This window comes from Drosophila ficusphila, unplaced genomic scaffold (assembly GCF_018152265.1).
Source record: "Drosophila ficusphila isolate 14025-0441.05 unplaced genomic scaffold, ASM1815226v1 contig_198, whole genome shotgun sequence".
Taxonomy (NCBI): domain Eukaryota; kingdom Metazoa; phylum Arthropoda; class Insecta; order Diptera; family Drosophilidae; genus Drosophila; species Drosophila ficusphila.
In genome coordinates this window covers 12728319-12749494 of record NW_025064092.1, presented here as the reverse complement: position 1 = coordinate 12749494, position 21176 = coordinate 12728319, and the positions used below count along the sequence as shown (strand labels likewise).

At 44.0% G+C, this 21176-nt stretch overlaps 1 protein-coding gene across 1 annotated transcript; it reads left to right on the top strand.

Moving 5' to 3' along the window:
• Positions 1–169: 169 nt before the first annotated feature.
• Positions 170–19094, top strand: LOC108097230 (AF4/FMR2 family member lilli). Its single transcript, XM_017199391.2, is given in 10 exon segments — positions 170–363; positions 2645–3058; positions 10175–10352; positions 11026–11120; positions 12389–12616; positions 12687–12938; positions 13008–13126; positions 13193–13465; positions 13526–14107; positions 15047–19094. Coding segments are annotated over 9 exon segments (4611 nt in total). The 5' UTR covers positions 170–363; positions 2645–2947; the 3' UTR covers positions 17820–19094.
• Positions 19095–21176: the final 2082 nt, after the last annotated feature.

Sequence of the window (21176 nt, the reverse complement as noted above, 5' to 3'; positions counted from 1 at the left end):
ATATCATATAAATATAAATCGAAGATGGTCATTTGATTTTAAATTAATTAATGCGACCCAAACCAAATATACTAAATTTGGCTTTAATTAGTACTTTTTAAATTGGTTTTGGTCGTTACTAAACAGGGCTGCAACGGCGTAGGCTATCGTCCAATTATCAGTTCTTGTTCCACCGCTAACGCTAACGCGTTGAAAAAATAAAAAAAATAAAGGCGCGGAAAAAGTGTTAACTAAATGAATTGAAAATGTAAAGCTGAACCGAATTGTGCGATGGTTCGGGGACTATAGATTCGAGCTTTGTGAGAACTTCAAAAATCAACAAAAGGTGTGAAAAGTGCCGAAAAAATCCGCCTGTGAGCGTGTGTGAGTGTAGTGTTTTTTTCTCTGTATGCAGTATTAGGTTTTTTTTTTTTTATAAACGAAAACATTAATGAAGTTACAAGTTCAAGTTTACTCTTTCTCCATTTAAAAGAATTTTCTTAATGTATATAGGTTTCAAGTATTTTATTTCCCACATTTATTGATAAGAGTGTCTGTGTGTGTGTTTGTTTGCTTTTATCAGAATACAAACCGAATACAACAACAAACATGGGACCCCGTCGTTAAACAAATATTTAATATTATTAATCATATTAGTTGATAAATAAGGGCAACATTGCCAGTCGTAAATTTGGTTAAACTTCGAGATAAAACTGTGGATATAATTACCTTATATATAATAAACTTTTTTTGTTAAAGCGACATTTATTATAGAAGTTTAACTCATCTTTTGAAATGCTTAAGGAAAATTGAGAATTTTGTGCTTTGCTATATTAATGAGTATGATATTATTCATATATAATACAATAATCTTTAAAAACGGAAAGAGCAGGGTATCTAATGCATCACCCCCCTGCAGAAACCGCCCCGCCTCTTAGTGGTTATTCTAGTTAGTTGCTGTCGCCATTGTTTTTGCCTCGCTGGCTGACAAACTCGTTTTGCTTGACTTTGATAAAAATACAGAAAAATTACAAGTAAGCGAGTCAAAGAGGAAGGCAACTGGCACACTTTATACAAAAAATCTTAATAATCAGCAGAAAGAGTCGAGAAATCCGCTTGCAGTTGCACTTTGAAAGTTGAAAGCAAATGGAAGTGCTATCGCTATCGACAGTCATTCCTTAGTCTTGTTTACTTTATGCACTATATATTTTTATTTATTTTTTTCCTGAGATATGAGCCCGAAAAGCATTTTTGGTTGAAGGGCCTCTTGCATACGAGATCATATTTGATTAGGTTTTCTTATTTAAAGTTTCCTACTCTTAGGCTATTAGAAATTATAATAATATGATGATTAGGTTGAAATTATTTTTTCTGATTTTTTATTCTAGGGGATTTAAAAGTCGCAATACATTTTTCTATGGCTGTCTCTCTGGTTTTTGACTGGGCAAAAGAGAGCGCCGCGGATGCTCTTCCACTGATGTCTCTTTACTAAGGCAAGCCGAGGCTCGAACCAATGTTGGCTAGGTGGAAGAAAAATCTAGGGGCAGTGATGCGCATTTGAGGAACAGGGATACCATGTAGTGGGACCGAAGTTTTAGCAGCTGTCGTTTTTAACATTAACTGTAACAGGATAACTTTTACAAACATTTATAGCGCAGCACCAGATCCGTGATTTAATGGTTGTCCGTCAGGTGTAGATGGTGTATCTGCCGCTGCTCTGTTATTTGTTGCTCTGTAAATGTTAAGTCCTTACTCAGTTTCGCATTTCTGCAAAAAATTCCTGTTAGCGAAAGAGGCGAAAGCGCCTCCAGCGGACGAAAACCGAAATATCAACCGCTAAGCTGTTCAACCTACCGCGAGTGAATAAACAGACGACCGATTCCAATTCCAGCCGTCACATCAGCAGCAGCAGCAGTGAGTTCACTTCTTGGAGAGACTTGTTATTGCACTTTCGACCGCGGTTGTCTTCGGAATTCGGAAGTCGAAGCTCGGACAATTTTAAACTCGTAAACTTCGGTAGTCCGCAATCGCCGGGAAGGCACACATCCCAAGTTGTTATCTGCTTTACTGCAGGGAGAGCCCCGTTGTTAAGAATGAAGCTCTGATACATCATTTTTAAACACCTCATACGGCAGAAGTTGAGGAAATCAGGGAGGAAGAGCAAAGGAGGTTGCGAAACGTACCGGAAGCGAAACGGGTCGCGGCTTGGAACGATTCGGTAATGAAACAACACTATGAACGCCCAACTTTCGGCTATATGATGCAAAACATCGATCGCAATGTGCAAACAAGAAGAATATTAATTACAAATTGGCAGAAACAATGTGTAATATTTTAAATTTATAACATGTACCAACGTAAAGCTCGCGAAACTACTTTACTATTTAGTGAATGCGCTTTCGCTAACTCAATCAAAACAAACCGCAGCCGATGTTTATGTGTGTACAATTTTTTAGCATTTCAGAATTTTTCTTATAAATTTTTTTGGGTGTGTGAAAAGTGAAAGTGAAAATTTAGAGCAGCGAATAACAGGACGCGCTAAAAACGAAGAGAGAGGGAGAGAGCATGCGTTGTTGCTATTTATTTGGTTTTTTTTGGAAGGACTCTCCCCCGCACACACGCTCTTTCTCTAACGGTGTTTGCTCTCTTCCTCTTGTTCTTGCAGCGGCTCTCTCTTTGGCAGCAGCGGCGGCGATTTGTGACGTCAAAAGCAGCGACGTCCTTCGCTGGTAGACACACACGCACGCTCACCGACAGACACAATACCACACTGAGAGAAACTCCCACCAAAAGAACCCTCCCCCACCCCTAAAAAATCGAAAGAAAACAAGGAGAGAAAAGGATTTATTTTCCTTTTTAGTCCGCGGGCGTGCATGTGTGTGTGTTTTTGAGGCAGCCGCACAACTATAACTGTATCTAGCAGCAGCAACAACAATAGCAACTGAATCCCAGCAATATAGCAACAAAAATGGAACAGCCAAGCATTCTCGTCAAAATCCTGCACTCGATTCCGCACGTGAATTACACATTCCGTCGGGTTAACGACACCTTCAATCCGGACAGCGATGTTTACCTCGAGGTGAGTACAATCCCAACACACAGTAAGAAAAAAGATCTGATGTTAACACTTTCATTTTAAACTAATGAAATATGTTAATATATAACAACTCTAGAGGTAGGATTTAGCTCGGGCTTTTCTCACCAAATGTTTTCTAGACCAATTATCTTCCAAACAAGAAACTTATAAAATTGGTTTTTGTTAAGTACTTCATCCGATAACGTTAACTGCAACTGTAAAAGGGACCAACCATTGGGGTTATGGGCGGGAATTGGGAAGTGGGAGCACTTTAAATAAGTCATGCGTAAGGCACTTAGTATACGGGAGCGCAGCAAGATATGTAGAATCTTTCATAAAGAAACTTTATTTATAAGAGAATAAGTCATAAAAAGTTATCTTACAATGTTCACCAAATCAAAAATAAACGGAAACGAAAATGAGAAATTATAAACTGTTGAGCAAAGAACATTAATTTTTAAAATATTGGAAATGTTTAAATAGCATTTGGTATTAGGTATTTGCTATTAGGTATTTGCTATTAGGTATTTGGCCTTGATTAATTGAAGTTAAGCGTTATGTGGGCAAAACCCAACTGAAACACTTTGCCTGGAGTTGTAAACAACTTCAAAGTACCTCCATCAGAGATCCAAGGGATTGAACTGTATAGATATCCAATCCTAAGTACCTCTTGAGCGAAACCGGAGCATCTTCAATTGAGATTCGAGTTTTCGGTTTGAGTTATCTAATATCTATTTTGGTGTATGTTTTGTTTCTTTTGATGTCTTTTCGTTGGGCTTTCTTTGTTATTTTTGTCCTTTTTCCACCAGGTTTTACCTGCCCTCCAGGTTTGTCCCGTTTGCAAATGCATAGGATACAAAATGGAGCACAAAGGCGAGAAAAAACGCGTGGATAAATTTCAATTTCCATCGCTTTTCCTCTTCTTCCTTTTTGCCCCGCCTCTCGTTGTTTCATTGCCACTGTGTTCCGATGTTCAGAAGTCTGAATTTTGGGAGAGAGAACCCAATTTTTGACGGTCTCTCATGTCAGAGAGGGACTCTTTTGCAGACGTTCCGTTTTCATGTAGTTTCTGCCATGTGCGCTCCATGTGACGCCTCTGGCCAAGTAAACAGGGCGGGGCGAGGCAGGGTCCTTACTTAGGGGGATGAGGAGCAGCTGCACACTTCCGGCTTCCTTTTTGGCTTTGTCCCTCTTCTATCTCGTGGATTGCCTTTGTTTCTCCTGCCGACCGATCATCATCGTTGTCCTTAACTCCCTCGCATCCTTACCGCTATTTATAAATGTATATTCAAACGGGGCAGGGCAGAATGACGCCCTTTTTACCGGCTTACCAATCAACATATGCAAATCGTTAGATTCCCTTCCCGGGTTTCCCTACTTACGAAATCATCGCTACAATCCCAGCGGAAAAATTTGATTAAAATTAGCAGCCTTCTTTCCATTCTGCCATTTCCTTGATGCTGGGAAATGCCGGCTTCCAGCGCGAAAATTGTGTGTGTGTGTGTGTGTGCGAAAATTCAGGTCAGCTGGCAGAGCTATGGCTTCGGGTTTTCTTTTTCGGATTTGTGTTGTTGCAGTTAGACGTGGATGTGGATGTAGGTCAGACTGCAACATACATAACTCCCCTCGAATGGCATGGGTGAGAGGAGCGGGATTACGGGGACGGTCCGGACTTGGGGCGTAGTTTGTACGCACGTCAGCAAGAGTCATTTGTCACTTGTAAAAACTTGTAGGGGGTGAGCTTAAAATAGTAGCTACATATTCACAAACAAATTTTTTTAATAACATTTAAGTCTTTTATTATTAAATCCACAAGGCCACAATCCAATCCCTTTTAGAGTGTCTATTTAGTAAATGCCGTTCCTCTGATCATTTTTTCCGAGTGTGTCCCGGCAGTGGATGGCTAATTGGTGGGGCAGGGCTTTGGATAAAGCTCTAAGCCGGTAAAGCAGACGAAACCGAAAGGTGCGGAAATGGGGGAAGGGGATTGGAGGGCTTTCACTTTGGGTTACGTTCCGATGCGATAAACATCGAGAACAGCGAGTCCTTTAGAAGCACAGCCATCTAATCGTTATCAACGCCCAGCAATCTTCACCAGAGTCACCCGTCCTATCCACCAATCCCTAGCTCAAATCAGTCCGGCACAGTACTCATTGCATTGATTATGACGCAGACGAAGACGATGATCAATTCAACCTTCAACTAGTGACGGACGTGGACAATAAAAATAGACAAGATCCAACCCCATTTCCACACAAGTATGTGTGGGCCTATTGTACGGGTGCCCTCACGGCAGAAAGGGAAAAAGCGGGTTGAGCAACCCGCATCGGCAGATGAGTCCATAGATTGGACTAAAATTAATCGCGGCCAGTGACTTGTAATGGAGGAATGCAAACGGAAGGGATGGTTTGTTTCCCAGGAATGTGCTCCAAATATAGAGTTCCCAAATTCAGAGGTCCATCTTTGATCTATACCCTATGTTAAATTACCATCATGTCCAATCCGAAAATGATTTCTCTGAAAATCTAGGAATACTATATACATTATCGTTCCCTTAAAATGATAAAATAAGTGTAAGAAAGCTGCCACAAAACTTATCAAAGTTGTAAAGGCTAAAGCTCTCAGCTTTTTTGTTTTGCAATTCACAAAGAATACTCTTTGATCCTAAAGGCTTTCTTAATCTTTCCTGCATTACTCTATTCATGACAGCCCCATTCGCTCGCTTGGGTTTCGCTCAGAGATTGCTCTAAATATAGCTTGAATTTTATGCAGATTGCATATATGTACGTATGTATATGCATTTCGAATATCTCTAGCGGATTGTCAACCTTTTGTGCTTGCGTCAAAACTACGTTGCGGGTTATGGCAACAGCAATCTGTCTGCTATTGGTCCATCCCCTGCTCCCCCCTTTCTCCTCCCGATAGTTTTCCGTCTGCTATCGAAACAACAAAAGGGGTCCGGAGGAAGGACCAGGCCGATTCGGATTCAGATTTGGAGAACGCATTCCCGTTCTGTATTCCATATTCCCACATTGAGGCTGACTGACAGACAGCTGCCCTCACATTTGCCAGATGTGTGTGCCCACTTTACAGATTGTTTTGTATCAGTGTCTTTCGCTTGTTTTTGTTTTTTTCTTCTTTTACGACTTGGTATAAAGATGCTGCACTTGGAACTGAATGGGGCTTAGATGAACTGACTGAGCTCCAAACTGCTGGAACAGATTGCTGTGTCGCCAAGCTGCTGTGAAGAGAAAAGAAGAGCAGCTTCTTTCTTATCCGTTGTTTATTTGCCTTTTGGCCCGCCTTTTGTTGTTTTCCCAGCGAAGAAGTTCAAGACGCTGACCGAAATTGAAAAGTTGGGACCACCCAAAACGAAATCAGTTTGATTTCGGGCTAGGAGTTTGATTTGGAACTAACCCCCACGCTCTTTGGCATTTGACTAATGCTGTTGAGTGGTAAATATAGATCTGTTAATTCCATAACGGAAACAAATAAAGATCTGTTAGTGTTTTTAGTGCCATAATAAAAATAACATATAAAAGACTAGCTATATCATACACATTCTTAATAGAAAGTGTTTTATAAGGCACTTCTATCAAAGTATGTTTATTTCTCGATAAAGTACACAAAGTTCAAGTTCAAAAACGATTCAAATGGCTTTTGTTTACTTTTATATTGGTCTGCCCCGTCCCCCTTTATCTGTATAATATGCATTCGCCCACCTTCACCGCATTAACACAGAAATCTACTCCATTTGGTTTCGTCTTGTTTTGTGGTGGTGAATTCTGTTGGGGATTCTCTGGCCCCCTTTTTTTTCTGCTTTATTTCTCTGGTGTGAAAGTTTTGCGTGGGTTCTCGTATTTCTTGGCCGCAAGACCACATTCTTCAGCTCATAATGAATTAGCCAGAAAGCGAATTCACAGTTCTCGGCGAGATTCGATCCGAGTTAATGAGCCCGAACTCAGCTGATCGTAATTGGATTTCTCATTGGGGCTCCCCGATTTTACCCACTTCACATTGAAAATTCATCACGGAACGCTGCTGGATTAGCATATCAAATTATGCCACGTCAACATGGCCAGACATACCTCCCCGTTCATTTACTCTTCTTCCATTTCCTCTCGGGTTCTATTCAATATCATCGTTTTCTTTCAGGGGGGACCGGAGACAAAGGCTAAACTTCAACCGATTCTCAGTTCTCAATTCTCGGCACTGGGTTTTATGGTCTGTGTCGGGTTGATTTCCTGTGTTGCACTTGAAAAAAAAACCATCCTCGCGATTTGAATAAACCTCATTTTAAATTATAAGTGAGCGGGGTTTGAAGGGCTGTGGACAATTGAATTCACATTTTTTTTATACATATTTTTAAAAATAGATAATTTTTTCAATATGTTGCCGTAGAAGTTACTTGAGATTTCTGTAAATCTTTTTATAGCCAAGGCCAAGGAACAAATCCATTTTCTTATCTCAAAACCGAGCTAACCTTGACTGCTCCTCCAGCAATCTTGGCTTATGTGCCCTATGGCTCTTTCTTATCGCCTTTGCATGTTTTTCTTCCCAATCTAGTACTGAAAAAGGGCGTTGGTTCTCGGAATTACCATAACGAAGTGACAAAGCGGAAATAACACTATCCACCCGCTGGGCTTCACAACCAAATCGCTTCATATTTATGCACTTATTATAACTTTTTTTTTTGAGGTCCGACGAGGGGGCCGGATGTTTGGTGGAGTTCGGAGAACTGGTTTTTCTCCAACAAGAATTCTACAAAGTAACTGGTTGACCCACGCAAAGAGAAAACTTGATCAGAGCTAGAAAGAGGGAAATAATTAATGAAACAAGCTTTTCTTGGATTTCAAATACGTTAATGTAAAAACCATTTTGTTTTTATATCGTATATAAACTTCAAACCATATTGACTCATACTCAAGAGTGATATTTAAAAAGTAACATATGATCTTTAAGTTGTAAAATTATTTATTTTGTGTCTTTCGTCCGATTAAAATGTACACGAAATGTTCCATAGTTCACGTATTTACTTACTCTTGTTTTGTTCAGGTTTTTTTTTTGCATATGCTGTACATTTGAGTCTCTCGTGATATAGTTTACAATTAGCCCCTCGCTGAATCCCCTCGCCTACCCTCTCCTCCGTAAGCTCCTTGTTTTTCCGCCACTTTCATGGTAGTTTTCACACTTCCCATTGAGACACACTTACAAATACTAGGGAAATTGTCAATTAAATGGAGGATGTGGACTGGAAAAGGGTGGTGGGGGCTGCCGAAGGTGGTATTTGAAGAGCTTCAAGGTTATTTGTTGTTGCTGGCAATTTGCTTTGATTTAATTCAATTTGAGAGGCGTCGGAGGCAGCGCGTAAATTTTTGTCATTTTTAGCACCAGCGCCGCGTTTCCGAAAGGCTCCCAAAGGGGGTTGAACACTATAAGAGGAGGGCTAAATGGGGCTGGTATGGGGGTAGTTTTTCGCTTGTTAGCAAGGAAATTTTTCGCTACATTTTGCAGATTGCATGCCCTGGAAAATTGTAGGAGAGAGGGAAAACTTGGGGCCTTAGTATGTAGAGAAAAAAATTCACTTAATAATTAACTCTAAGACCAGAGAAAAAATGCACTCTATAATAATTCAAAGACCAATATTGTTGGATAATTTAAAAATGTGTCCTGTTCATAGGAGTTTGAGTACATATAAACAAAATAATGTTGCTGAGAAATACCCTTCTAAGCGATGGCTGGTCTGTTTTCCCGCCGTGTAATGTAAGGGGAAGGTGGTGCAAACAAGGTTGGTGGTGGGGTGGTGGGGTCATTTCTCAAGTGTCATTCAACTGCGAGGACACGTAAATGTGCCGAGGCACAAAGACGACAACAGCGACGGCGACTTTAACTAGTTTTAATGATTATTTGCATGGCACAAGTGCAATAAATAATAAATACCCCTCAAAGAAGTGATGTGGGTGATGGGTGTGTTGAGGAGGGGCGACTGCCTGCATCCTCCCAGGAGGATGTGGCTTGTCTAATGGGTATGTAAAAGGTAATTGCAATTTCGAATCAATGCTGATTGACTGCTGGACATTAAAGTTTTAAAGGAAAAGGCAGAGCTATAACAAAATCGATGTGATCCTTAAAGTTTGCATTTAAATAAATCTACTTGGGATTTTTGAATAGGTTCTGTGCACTTGCTATTTTTATCGCTCCACTCGAGTACCTAAAGTATCCCCATTTGAAATGCCGAAACTGGAACTCGACTTAACTTGACTGAAATGGACGACTCAAGTGGTCTGACTCATTTGCCATTCATTCGTATTTAGGCTTGAGTGGGTGCGATGGAAACCCCATCCCCATCCATCCCCGTTCTCAACTCCATCTCTGTGCCATATACAGAGGAATATCCAATATCCTGGACTGGTAATTCGAAGCTCACAGTGCATAACGTGTTTTTTTTAATGACAGAGGAAGGCAGTGAAATTACCATCAAGCCAAGAAATTTGTCGGTGCAAAAGTTGGTAAGGGTCAAGTGTCTCTTCGCCAGTTTTACTTGGCAAATTCAATTCAATTTCGGACACGGAGCCGAGCGAAAAAATAAATTAACTTTAAAGAGGACACTCTGCCATGAAGCCAACAAACAACATATTGCAGTGCCAACAAAAGGCATCGTGTTGCAAGTTATTCAATTAAAAGTTTTGCCAATGTCCAGCACAAAGAGCGGAGTGTAGAATTCACTGGAACAGATTTTTATTAAAATTTGCAGAACTGTCTGTCAACAGGTCAAAATGTTGATGTTTGACTAACCATATTGCCAAACTGCCAAATATATTTTTAATTAACTAAATTTTATAGGAATGTCTCTATTATTTGAACCATTTGGTTATCCTGTATTTTACCTTTAACAAGTTCATTGGTAAATCAGATTTCATCAGATCATTTCGGCTCCGTTGTGGATGTTGTAATTGATTCGCCAAAAATGCAATTAATATACAAATAGTTAATTTATCTGTTGTAAACTCTGGGATAAATTCTCAATCTTTTTAAGGATTTATGTTTGCTACTTATTGTTTTTGCTAATTGTTGAGTTTATGCTAACTTAAGCCGTATTATTTCCGTATTTTCTTGCAGAGTCTGGGAATCTTGGCGTCCATTCCTGCCGGCCTTCTGATCGTCTCGCTGTTGGGACTTCTGCTCTACCTGCTCACCCGCTGCTGCGACCGCCGCCAACGGAAGCCGAGTGCTCAGCGCTGCCAGAGCTGCTCGCTGGTCATCATCACGCTGATGACCTGTGGCGCCATCGGATTAGGTGAGTTTGGGTGAATTAGAGTTGGCGTTAAAGCCAGCGATTCCAAGTCCCGACTCCCCGAATCCTGAATCGCGATGGGGAAGGACGTTGAACCGCTGCATCGGATCAAATTGGCAGTCCCAGTTGCATTTGCCAAAGCACGTATAAATCCCTTTGCGGTTCCATCGCGTGTTGGTGGTTGCGGGTTGTCGGTCGTCGGTCGTCGGTTGTCGGTTGTGGGTTGTCGGTGAACAATTGGCAATTAGCCAGAACGCGACTTATCGCCAATGGAGCGGAGCTCAGCGGCTGGTCGGTCGGTGGTCACGTATGCAAAGTCGGGGCAAAGAAGTGGAGCCAATACTGGAGGACCATGCGTCATCCGACGGCGGTGGAAGCGGTGGTTTGGCGGCGACACAAACGATGAAATAATAATTTAATTAGCCGCCGGGCTGCGCAGAGAGCGCTTAATTGAATCAGAAATGCGAAACTTGTGTCGCGGTGCGCATTACATCACTGACCTGCCCCATGATGCTCTTGCCTTGATCTCCGATAAATGAATGAGCTCTCTGACTCGGTTAACCCGATTTCTCCGACTGGCATTATCCCCGCTATCTTCGGCACATATCCAACGCAGGCTCGCTCTTCACAATTTGATTTACTGATTTGTGTCCCTCTGATCTTGCTCCACTTGCAGGCTTGTACGGCAACGATGACTTCCACAATGGTCTGCTGCAGGCCTTTGGCTCCGGAAAGAACGTCGAGGGTCTGGTGCTCACCCTGAAACGTCAGGTATGTCCAAAGTCACACACGATGCCACATTTGCTGGTCTGTCGAGAAAAAACAGCAGCATGTGGCGGTTGTGCAATGTTTTAGATAAAGTTTTTAGTTTTTAAGCCGTTGTGTATCGACTTAAGGCCCCAGGCTCATAAACTTTTTAATAACGCGAATAAGGTCTGGAGTGCGATCTTAGTTACCCTGTGCCCCTCCCCCTCCCCCTCCCCCTACATCGCTTCCGCTATAGTAAAAGCTTGTCTTGCCTAGTTCTTGGCTTTCATAAACTTCTGCTATTTCCATGCAGCCCATATTCCCTTTCCAGGCGGTCTAGCAACCGCCCTTTCGGCTCCATCTTGTTCATTATAATCAACCTAAAAGCTGTGTGTTGACAGTTACGTGCCCATGTGGGAGGATGGGAGGATGGGAGGAAGGGAGGGTGTGTAATGGGGCTAGGAACAGCAGCAGCAGGACTGCAAAGGTGGCGGGTGTGGGCAGGCACTAGGGGAAGTGTCCTCTTGGCCGAAGCTTTCCTATTCATAAACTTTGTCAGCACACACAGACAGAAGAGCGAAGAAAGAGGACGGGGGGGCGGCAGGGAACAAGGCAGATGCGGCAAAAGGTTAAGGGGGTGAAAAGTGGGTGGGATGAGGTGAGTGAGCCAGCAGCATCAAAGGTAGACGACAACGACCAGGACGAGGAGGAGTAGGAGCAGAGGCAGAGAAGACTGAGGGAACGGCGGGGGCCAAACAGATGGCTGGCATTGCTCAACTCTTGAGTAAAACGCTATTAATTATCCCTGGCACAAAGGACATTGGCCGAAAGGAGGGGCTGCGAACGAAGGGGCTTGGCCTGTGGACGTGCGTGTGTGAATCAGTCCCTTGAATCTGAGAAGGAAACCTTCCCGAAGCCGAAGCCGAATCCCGAAAACCCCCAAAACCCTACCCCAAACCAAGTACCAAGTGCGGAAGCAGAAGTATTACGATAGAAACTATTTTTCCCTTTTTGTGTGTTCTTTGTTCCAGGGAATGAGGATAGAGGAAATAGATAGATGGGTACTGCCTTCACCCTCCATCCTCACATATTTGGTCATTTACTTTTGAACTTCTTTCATCTCCCTGGAAATGGAAACATTTAAAAACCATTAATTATTGTACATATCTGCTCGTTAATCTAGACTCGGTATATTTTCATTTGGAATGCTTTATTGTACTTATCTGTAAAAAGTATAAACATGCGAAAATTAAAGTAAATGATTGTCCTCACACTCAATCTGCAATTTTCAGACGGAGAGCATCAAGCACGACTTGGAAACGCGGATGGCCGGGCACAAGGTCGAGCAGCTGGTGGAGAAGCCGCAGTACAACCAGACGGTGGTCATGCTGCTCATCGAGACGTCACGTCTGGTCACGGAGAACACCTCGCGGGCGGTGGCTTCGCTGGACAGCATGGTGCACTACTTCATGAAGGCCAAGGGCAGCGAGAACGACACCTCACTGATGGGCTTGCTGCAGGTGAGTTGGGTGGAGGAGCCTCTCCAGATGCATACGTTTTATACTAATCAATCTCGTTTTGCGCTTGCAGCTGGGAGAGTTCTACGAATCCATTCGCTGGCCAACTACCTTGGCCTTCCTCACTGTGCTCCTGCTGCTCTGCACGGTTCTGGTGATCGGTGTGGCCAGGCGCTCCCGCTGCACCCTGATCTTCTTCAGCGTTTCGGGTCTCTTCTGCATTATCATCTGTTGGCTGCTGGCGGGTGTTTACCTGGCCTCCAGTGTGGCCGCCGGCGACTTCTGTATGCGACCGCACGACTACATGTGCCGCCAGGTGGGCATGGTGGGTGCTTCTTTCGATCCCTTCGATCCCCTTGCAAATCGTACTTAATCCCCAATTTCCAATTCGCAGCGGAGTCCCTACGTTGACTTTCTGAACTGCGGCACGCCGCGCAATCGGTTCATTCTGCGCCTGAACGAGTCCCGCGATCTTGTGGATCGCGCCAGGGAAAGTGTGGACCAGATGCAGCGGTGAGTGAATGCTGGTTGCCTTTCGGATTGCTCTGGGAATACCCTGATTTTTTGTTTCCATTGCAGGATGAGCAAGGACACCTATCCGCACATTGATATCCAGCGCACTCTGAACGCCATGGACAATGATCTGGAGAACACGCTGCGCAACCTGACGACGTTGTCGGCGACTCTGGACCGCCGGGCCATCGACCGGCACTACGAGGAGGCACTCCGCGGACTCTGCGGCGGCGGGCTGCTGGGCCTCAGTCTGATGATGGTGGCTGGGCTGCTCACTTCCTTCCTGCTGACGATCCTCGTGTACGCCGACTCGCACGCCTGGATCTATCTGACGAAGCGGTACGATTTGTGTGCCTCTATATGGCCCTTTAATTAAATAATTAATGAATTTAATTACAGACCAACTCTGGACGCTGACAAATCGGAGACTGCGCCGCTGTTCCCCGCCTCGAATGCGCCGAGCGCCAGCATCTCGCCCACCGCACCGATAAGCACGGGGACGATCAACAGGACGCTGCTGCACCACCAGCAGGCGGCGGCGGTGGGCGGCGGATCGGGCACCCTGCTGGGATCGGGAGGCGGCGGAGGCGGAGCCGGAGGAGGAGGAGGCATGGGCGCCAATGGACACAACGGCGTGGGACCGTATCGCAACGGAACGGCCGGCCTGAGACAAGGGTTGGCATCACCATCATCTCAATCAAGCCACACCTCATCTACCGCCACTTACAACAATCACAACAACGGCACCACCACCGGTTACAGCAACAGCCACCAACAACAACACCACCACCACAACAACCACCTGTACAGCAACAACCACCACCAATACAACAACCACAGCAACAACCACTACAGCAACAATACACAGCATAGAACTAACAACGCGGCGGGCGCGGTGGCAGCGGCGGTGGGCGTGGCCAGCAGCAGCGGTCAGCGATCGCCGTCGCCGCCGCCCGGCTACGATTTGGTGCATGGCACAAGGCATGAACTTTGATTTCATTCGATTTGTTGTTTGTTTTTCCCTCCCAAAAAAAAAAAAAAAAAACGCCCGAAACCCGAATCCCTTCCCTTATGCGTTTGTCCTGTGTTTCCGAAACCCACTGCTCACTGAAATAGGTTCTCATTGGATCATATTTTGTTACTTGTTTACTCGAGAGATGAAATCATCACATATTTGCGTTTATAGGCAACCAAAACCAGTCCAGTACCAAGTTTGGTATGTGAATAACCTGCCGGCTCAAATATAAGTTTTTTTTTATTCTATTTTCTACTGAACATACTGATTTGCAATTTTTAGAATCCATAGAGAGGTTTTAAAAATATATTCAGTGCTCAGCGGGTTTCCGTTTCTAGTAAAAGGAAGTGTTTCTTTATCGTTATCGTTATGTTTTCGTTTGGCTTTTGTTTTGGTTTATTTGTCATTTCGTTGCTCTTTTCGTTGTGCTGCACCTGCATGAGAACACTAACAAAGAACACCAGCACACACTTACTACAAATGAACACGATGACAACCAGCACAGACCCCACCTACACACACAGGTCTCTCAGTGAGGCTTCACTGTAACCGATTAACTTAACTCCACACAGTAAACTCCACGTACTAATCCCTGCAGTTGAAAATGGAAAGAAGTTGATGGAAAGACAGCTAGTTTAACACCTAAACAAAATCCTTATAAACTAATCAGATCTAAATTCCATTGATTTTTCTCACTGAGAGCTTTTGCCCAAAATGTAAATTCCACTTAGAACTTATAGGTAAAGGCTCACATTTTACAAGTTACAATTTCGTGTCTTGACACTACCTTCTAAACAAACGTTGGGTTCATCCGGTAGAAAGGCTAACTATTTCCAACTAAACAACAACAACCCATGCCCAATCCTAAATAGGCAGCTGACTAATGCCCGTCTTTGATATTTCAGGTCGGGTCACCACACGCTGGGTCGCCTGCCATCGCACCACCAGCAATCGGCGTCGTACCTGCCGGGCCCCAACAACGGAAAGTACGCGACGCTCAGCAAGCAGTGTAAGACGCTTGAGTCCAACGACTTCTACTGAGATTCGCTTGCCTGCAGTTCCCATGCAGGCAGTAGCAGCAACACAGCACAGCAGCAGCAGCATCAGCAGCAGCAAAGCAGCCTCATCAATCAGAACCAGATCCAGCAGATCCAGAGCCAGGGCCAGAGCACGCTGAAGAACATCTTTGCCTCGGCCACCCTGCCCCGCTCCACCGGCAGCTCCATTCGGTCGGTGCTCTCTGTCCAGACCTCCAACGCGGGCATCTGCCGCTCCACGGGCAACGGCTTGGACGCTGAACTGGTGGACGACCGCGATCCCAGGGACGTGACGAACAACAGCTTCAACCGCTTCGATCCCAAGTACATTAGCATCGGTCCCAAGGCAGTCAGGGGTCAGAATAACAATCTTAACATTATGTCCGCCGCCGGATCGGCGAATAAGTGTGCCACGCTGCGGCATGTCGGCCGCTACGGTGGCTCTCTGAAGGGTGTGTCCGCCGTCAATGCCACGCCCTCGCCCGCAGCTGCCCCGGCTGTCCATTCGCCGAACTTGCGGAGCGCCAAAACGCCTTTAATAGCCACCGTTTCAAAGGATTACTGCCAGCAGCCGGACTGCATTCCCCAGGAGTTCCTCCTTCAGCAGCAGCAACAACAGTTGCAGCAGCAGCAGTTGCAGCTTCAGCAGCAGCAACAACAACAGCAGCAGCAGCAGCTGCAGCAACAGCAACAGCAGCAACAACAGCAGATGGTGCCACCTGCTCCGCCGCAACCGGCGCCACCGCCTCCGCCCAAACCAAAGATAGTCAATACGTTTACGGAAATCCCCGGCACCACGGGGGTAGGCAGCTCGTATGCCAAGGAGCAGCAGCAGCAGCAACAACTGCTGGTCCTGCAGCAGCAGCAGCAACAGCAGTTGCTGGCCCTTCAGCAGCAGAGGGAGCGGGAGTTGCAACAGCAGCAGCAACAGCAACTGCAGCAACAGCAGCAACAGCGGGAGTTGCATCCACCCACCACCCACATACTGCCCGCCTCGGCTGTTTACAGCATCGAGAGCAGCGACGTGTTGCCCACAGCCGCGCCGCGAGTGCAGCAGCGTTCGCTAAATCCCGCCTCGATTGTTAACCAGCCGCTGCCCGAGATTCCCACCAACCAGCAGCAACAGCAACAGCAGTCAAAGATCTCCGCTCAGCCGCTTTGCGCCGCCAGTTTGGGTCAGTATCGGTCGCTGCAGCGACCCCAAACCCAGAAATTGCAACCGGTGGCCATCTCTTCGCCGCAGCAGCCGCCAACGTTGCCGCCGAAGAACAGGCACAAAAACAGCAATCGAGGCGGCGCCGTGGACAGCAGCAATGCCAACCACATGCAGACCTTGCCGCCAAAGTCAGCTAGCTTAAGACAGCAGCAGCAGCAACAGGAACGGGAAAGGGAGCGAGAAAGGGAGCGGGAGAGGGAGAGGGAACGAGAGCGGGAGCGTCCCCGGCGGGCGGAGACTCTGGACAATGCCCGCAGCTACATAGAGCAGCAGCAACAGTATCCCAGCCAATTGATAACCAGCAGCTACATGAAGAAGCAGCACTCCTACGACAGCAGCTACCATCAGCAGCAGCAACAACAGCAGCAGCAGCAGCAGCAGGCCTTCTACCAAAGGCAGCACAACAACAATTTCTCCACGAAGCAGCAGCAGCAATTGATGCTGGAGCAACAGCAACAGGCCTTGTTCTACAGATCCCTGAAGCGAGGCGAACGCGGAGCAGCTGGAAGCGGAGGAGGAGTTGCCGGAGGAGCCGGAGGACTGGGAGGAGGAGCTGCCATCAGCAACCAAAGCGATCTGTACTCGGTGACGGAATTGTAGGAGTGCGCCTGCTGCGGCGGCGGTGTGGATGTGGTGCGCAGAGGCGCCTCATCCACATCGCTGCACGCGGCGGCGGCGGCCACACAAACTCAGAGCCACAACCAAAACCAAACACAGACGCAGACGCAAATGCAGTCGCAGAGTCAGGCGCCCGTTCCCCTGCCACCCAAGAAGCACCGCCAGCGGGAGAGGGAGCGAAACCTCGAGCGGGAGCAGCAGCAGCAGGTCGCCCAGTGCAATGCCAATCTGTGCGAGGAGCACGAGTACGATGAGTACTATCCGCAGGCGTTCGAGATGCAAACAGCTGTCGGAGGCGGCGCTGGAGGAACCGGAGGCGGAGGTGGAGCAACTGCGAGCTCCGGAGGATCCAAGCATGGCAAAGCGAGCCAGCAGAGAGCAGCCACCTTCGATGTGGCCGATGCCCGGGACTACGAGCTAAAGCGCTTGGGCAACCGCAGATGCCAGCAGCAGGCGGCTCCCAGTAAAAGAAACGGGGGCGGAGGAGCAGGAGCGGGAGTAGGAGTTGGAGTAGGAGCAGCCATTAGCCAAGATCACCATCGCAGCCACGATCGGGAACGGTCGCGCAGCGATCATCGCATTGCCAGCTATGCCTGCGAGGAGGTCAACTCATCGGCGCTGTGCAGCGCCGGCTCCATGAGCTCCATGTTGCAGCCGTCGAATGGAACCGGAACCGCAACCGGAAGCGGCAACGGCCACCGAAGTAGCGGCCACCAGCACCAGAGGGATCACCATTCGCGGGAGCAGCAGCAACAGCAGCAGCAACAGCAACAGCGGGAGCGACGCGAGAAGACCTTTAAGGTATGATTTTTAGAGACGTCATAAGAATTGTCCAATCCGCGCCAGGACAGCAGAAACGGCACCTCCAGGCGGCGGACGCGTTGAGGGAAAATGGAAAGCGAACGTGGCGGATTCTACAGCGATTACTACGAGGAGGAGGAGGAGGTTAACCCCATGAATATGAATGCAAACGCTAGTGAAAAGTGAGTGGAGGAAGCGAAGGCATCGTTGAAGCTTTCCCAATTCGAGATTTAGAGATTCCCAGCCTGTTTTTCTGTTCAGCCTAAATCGCGACTACTCCCTTCTCTCTCTCTGTCCCTGTCTACAAACGCCCTCACTCTGTCGCACACGTGCAGACACGCACACCAGCAAAAAAGAAAAACGAACGAACACACACACATATATACTATATATATATACGTAAATATATATATAAAAGTTATAAAAATCCAACCTCTTCTGATTGATTCAAAGCTGCAAATGCTGTTAAAAGGTGCTAAAATGTTAAGGGTAGTGGTCAAAGTAATTTCTTTGTGTGTACATTTCAATCAGTGTATTTCTTATGTTTAAACCTATTTGTAACTATTTATACAAAATTGATATCACATTTATACAAAATCTGGCATAATCGATGAGCCAATTGCAAAAAGCAATATTTATTATTACATATTGGCAACATTTTTTTTTTAGTTTTATTGTATAGCCTTACTTTTGATTTACGTCCTTTACCCAGGATTATTTTGACCCCTGCTGTGCATAAAGCAATTTCATGTAACCTACATCAGTTCTCTGCTCTGTGTTGTTGCCTATTGTTATATATATATATAGAACTTAACTTTGATTAACCATAACGAATACTTTTTTTGTGACCACTATGAATACGAGTATTTTTTAAAAGCCTTAGTTAAGTACATTTTAGTTTTAAGCGCAAAACTATTTATTTACGTCAGATTGTAAGCTTCGATCCAAAAAATAAGACCTAGAACGTGCGAAAGGCAAAGGACAGTCGGCTAACAAAAACATAATGTTTGGAATATTGTTAATCAAGTGGCTTTTGAAGATTTTTGAGAATGATTTATGAGTTGGAGTCGATGTCTTTTGCATTTTCTGTGCCGAAATAACCTTTTTTTTTTGTAAGAGTGTGTGTGTTATATTTATTATAGTTTTTTTTTGTTTAATAAGCGATTTATGCTACATCATTTTATTGTTTAGGAATCCGTTGCGAGAACCAACAACAACAACTACCACAGCGACACGTACGTAAAAATTTTTGTGACGTCAGAAATCTAAAAAAAAAACTATGAAATACCAGCAGCAAGAACAAAGCATAAGGCAACAAAAATATAAGAAAGACGTTAAAAACCTATGCGGAAAACAACTCACAGGACAAAACAAAAATTGAAAATTTTACATTTTAAACAAGAAAAAGAACATTTTCTTAAATCAAGCAATATGAAAAGAAATAATTAAATCGAAAAGAAGCCATACCAAGTTGTTCAACTATTTTAAACCAACAGTTCAGCAAAGAAAATGATATACAAGAAAACATACATATATACATAAACATCAATTAAATACATACATACTTATTATAGAGCCAGCATAAGGAATATTAATTAATCGACAACAACCACAAACAATGTTCAGGTCAAAAACTGCATTTAAAAGGAGAAAAAAAATTAAGGACACCCTTGTTAGGCGGTAAATTAAATGAAATGCTCTTTTTATATACAAATATATACACATGCATATATATATATATATTTATATATATAACATATATATAAATATACATATTTAACAAATTGCAATTACCCAAAACAAACAAACCATCAAACACAAAATAAAAAGCAACTTAAAAATGTTGTTGGCACAGCGACAAACACACAACAAACTTTTATAAATCTAACATAATTATACTACACAAAATACAAAAATCACAACACTCATATGTACATGCGAACAGTTGTGGGCAAAATAATTTTAGTGCCATTAGATTTCGAAATCTTAAATAAAATTTACATTTTAAAATGATTTTTTTATTCGTATTCAAGGGTTTAGGTATGATAGATTATTTGTACCATGATATTAGGTCAAAGACTTGCCAGAACATACTATTTTAAATTTGTATTACAAATTTAAAGCTGTACGCACCATGTCCACACTATTATTTTGACCACAGCTGGGCACACAAACGAATTGAAATAGGAAAGACAAAGCAAGCTAAAACTGAAAACACATTTATTCTTTCTGCTGTGCAGATGCAAATAAAACAAGGAATAAACCACTTCAACTATGTTGAAAAATTGCAACACGCACACACAACACAATCGCCAATCCTCCGTCTCTTTCGCTGTCTTACTCTGACTATATCGCTGTCTCGCTCTGAACAATTCACCCACCACCCACACTTCCGTTGTAGTTTGCACTGGGAAATATATTAGCAAAAGTTAACACTCGAGGAGAAAAGTAAGTTAAGGAAATGTTTAAACAAAATCAAGCAAAAGGTCCTGTTCTCCTGTCCTGTAAATACTTATATATATATACGCTCAATATAATTCTATATAACTAAGTAGTAGTTACCACTGTGACTGTTTGTGTGTGTGTGTGCGATGTTTGCAATTGTTTTAAATTTTTTTTTTTGTGTAATTCGAAAAGCAAAAATATTTCGATGTTTCATATGTAGTGTAATGTAGAGTAGCTGAGTCTATGCGATAAGGCCAAAATAGATTTTAAAGCGCGGTAACAAAGCCAAGGATAATGAATCCGTGGGAAAATACCAAACGAAAATTGCAGGAATGTAGGCGGGAAGGTGTTTACTAAAACCATTTACATTCTAAAGCAAAGAGGAAATTATCAAATAACTAAAATCAAATGCAATTAAACACGAAACGTGTATGATAACGAAAATAAAGACAAAAACAAAAGTGTTTTCACGTTTTAGCCATTAAATAAGGGGGACGAAGCGCACTTTTTCGTACTTTAACTGACGCAAAAAAAAAACAATTTATTAATGATATTAAAAAGGGTAGAACGAGAGCAAGCAGCTATGTATTCCAATCTTAAATAGTAAACGAGAAACTAAGACAAATTTTAGAAAAATCAGTTTTTACATAAGGTTAAGACAGATGACACTTCTGGTTTTTCCTTTTAACTACCATTTTCTCCCATTTCCCGCCCACAAGTCCCACAACCGAACCGCGCAAAGAATTCAAAATCCTGTTGACACATTTCAGTGCATATTATATAATGCATATATACATATATAAATAAACCAACAAATATATTACATAAATACATAATTATTGAAATAACGATATAAGTCTGTAAATTTGTTAACATTTCTTAAAGCAAACACAAAGCTCAAGTCAGATCAATCAAGAG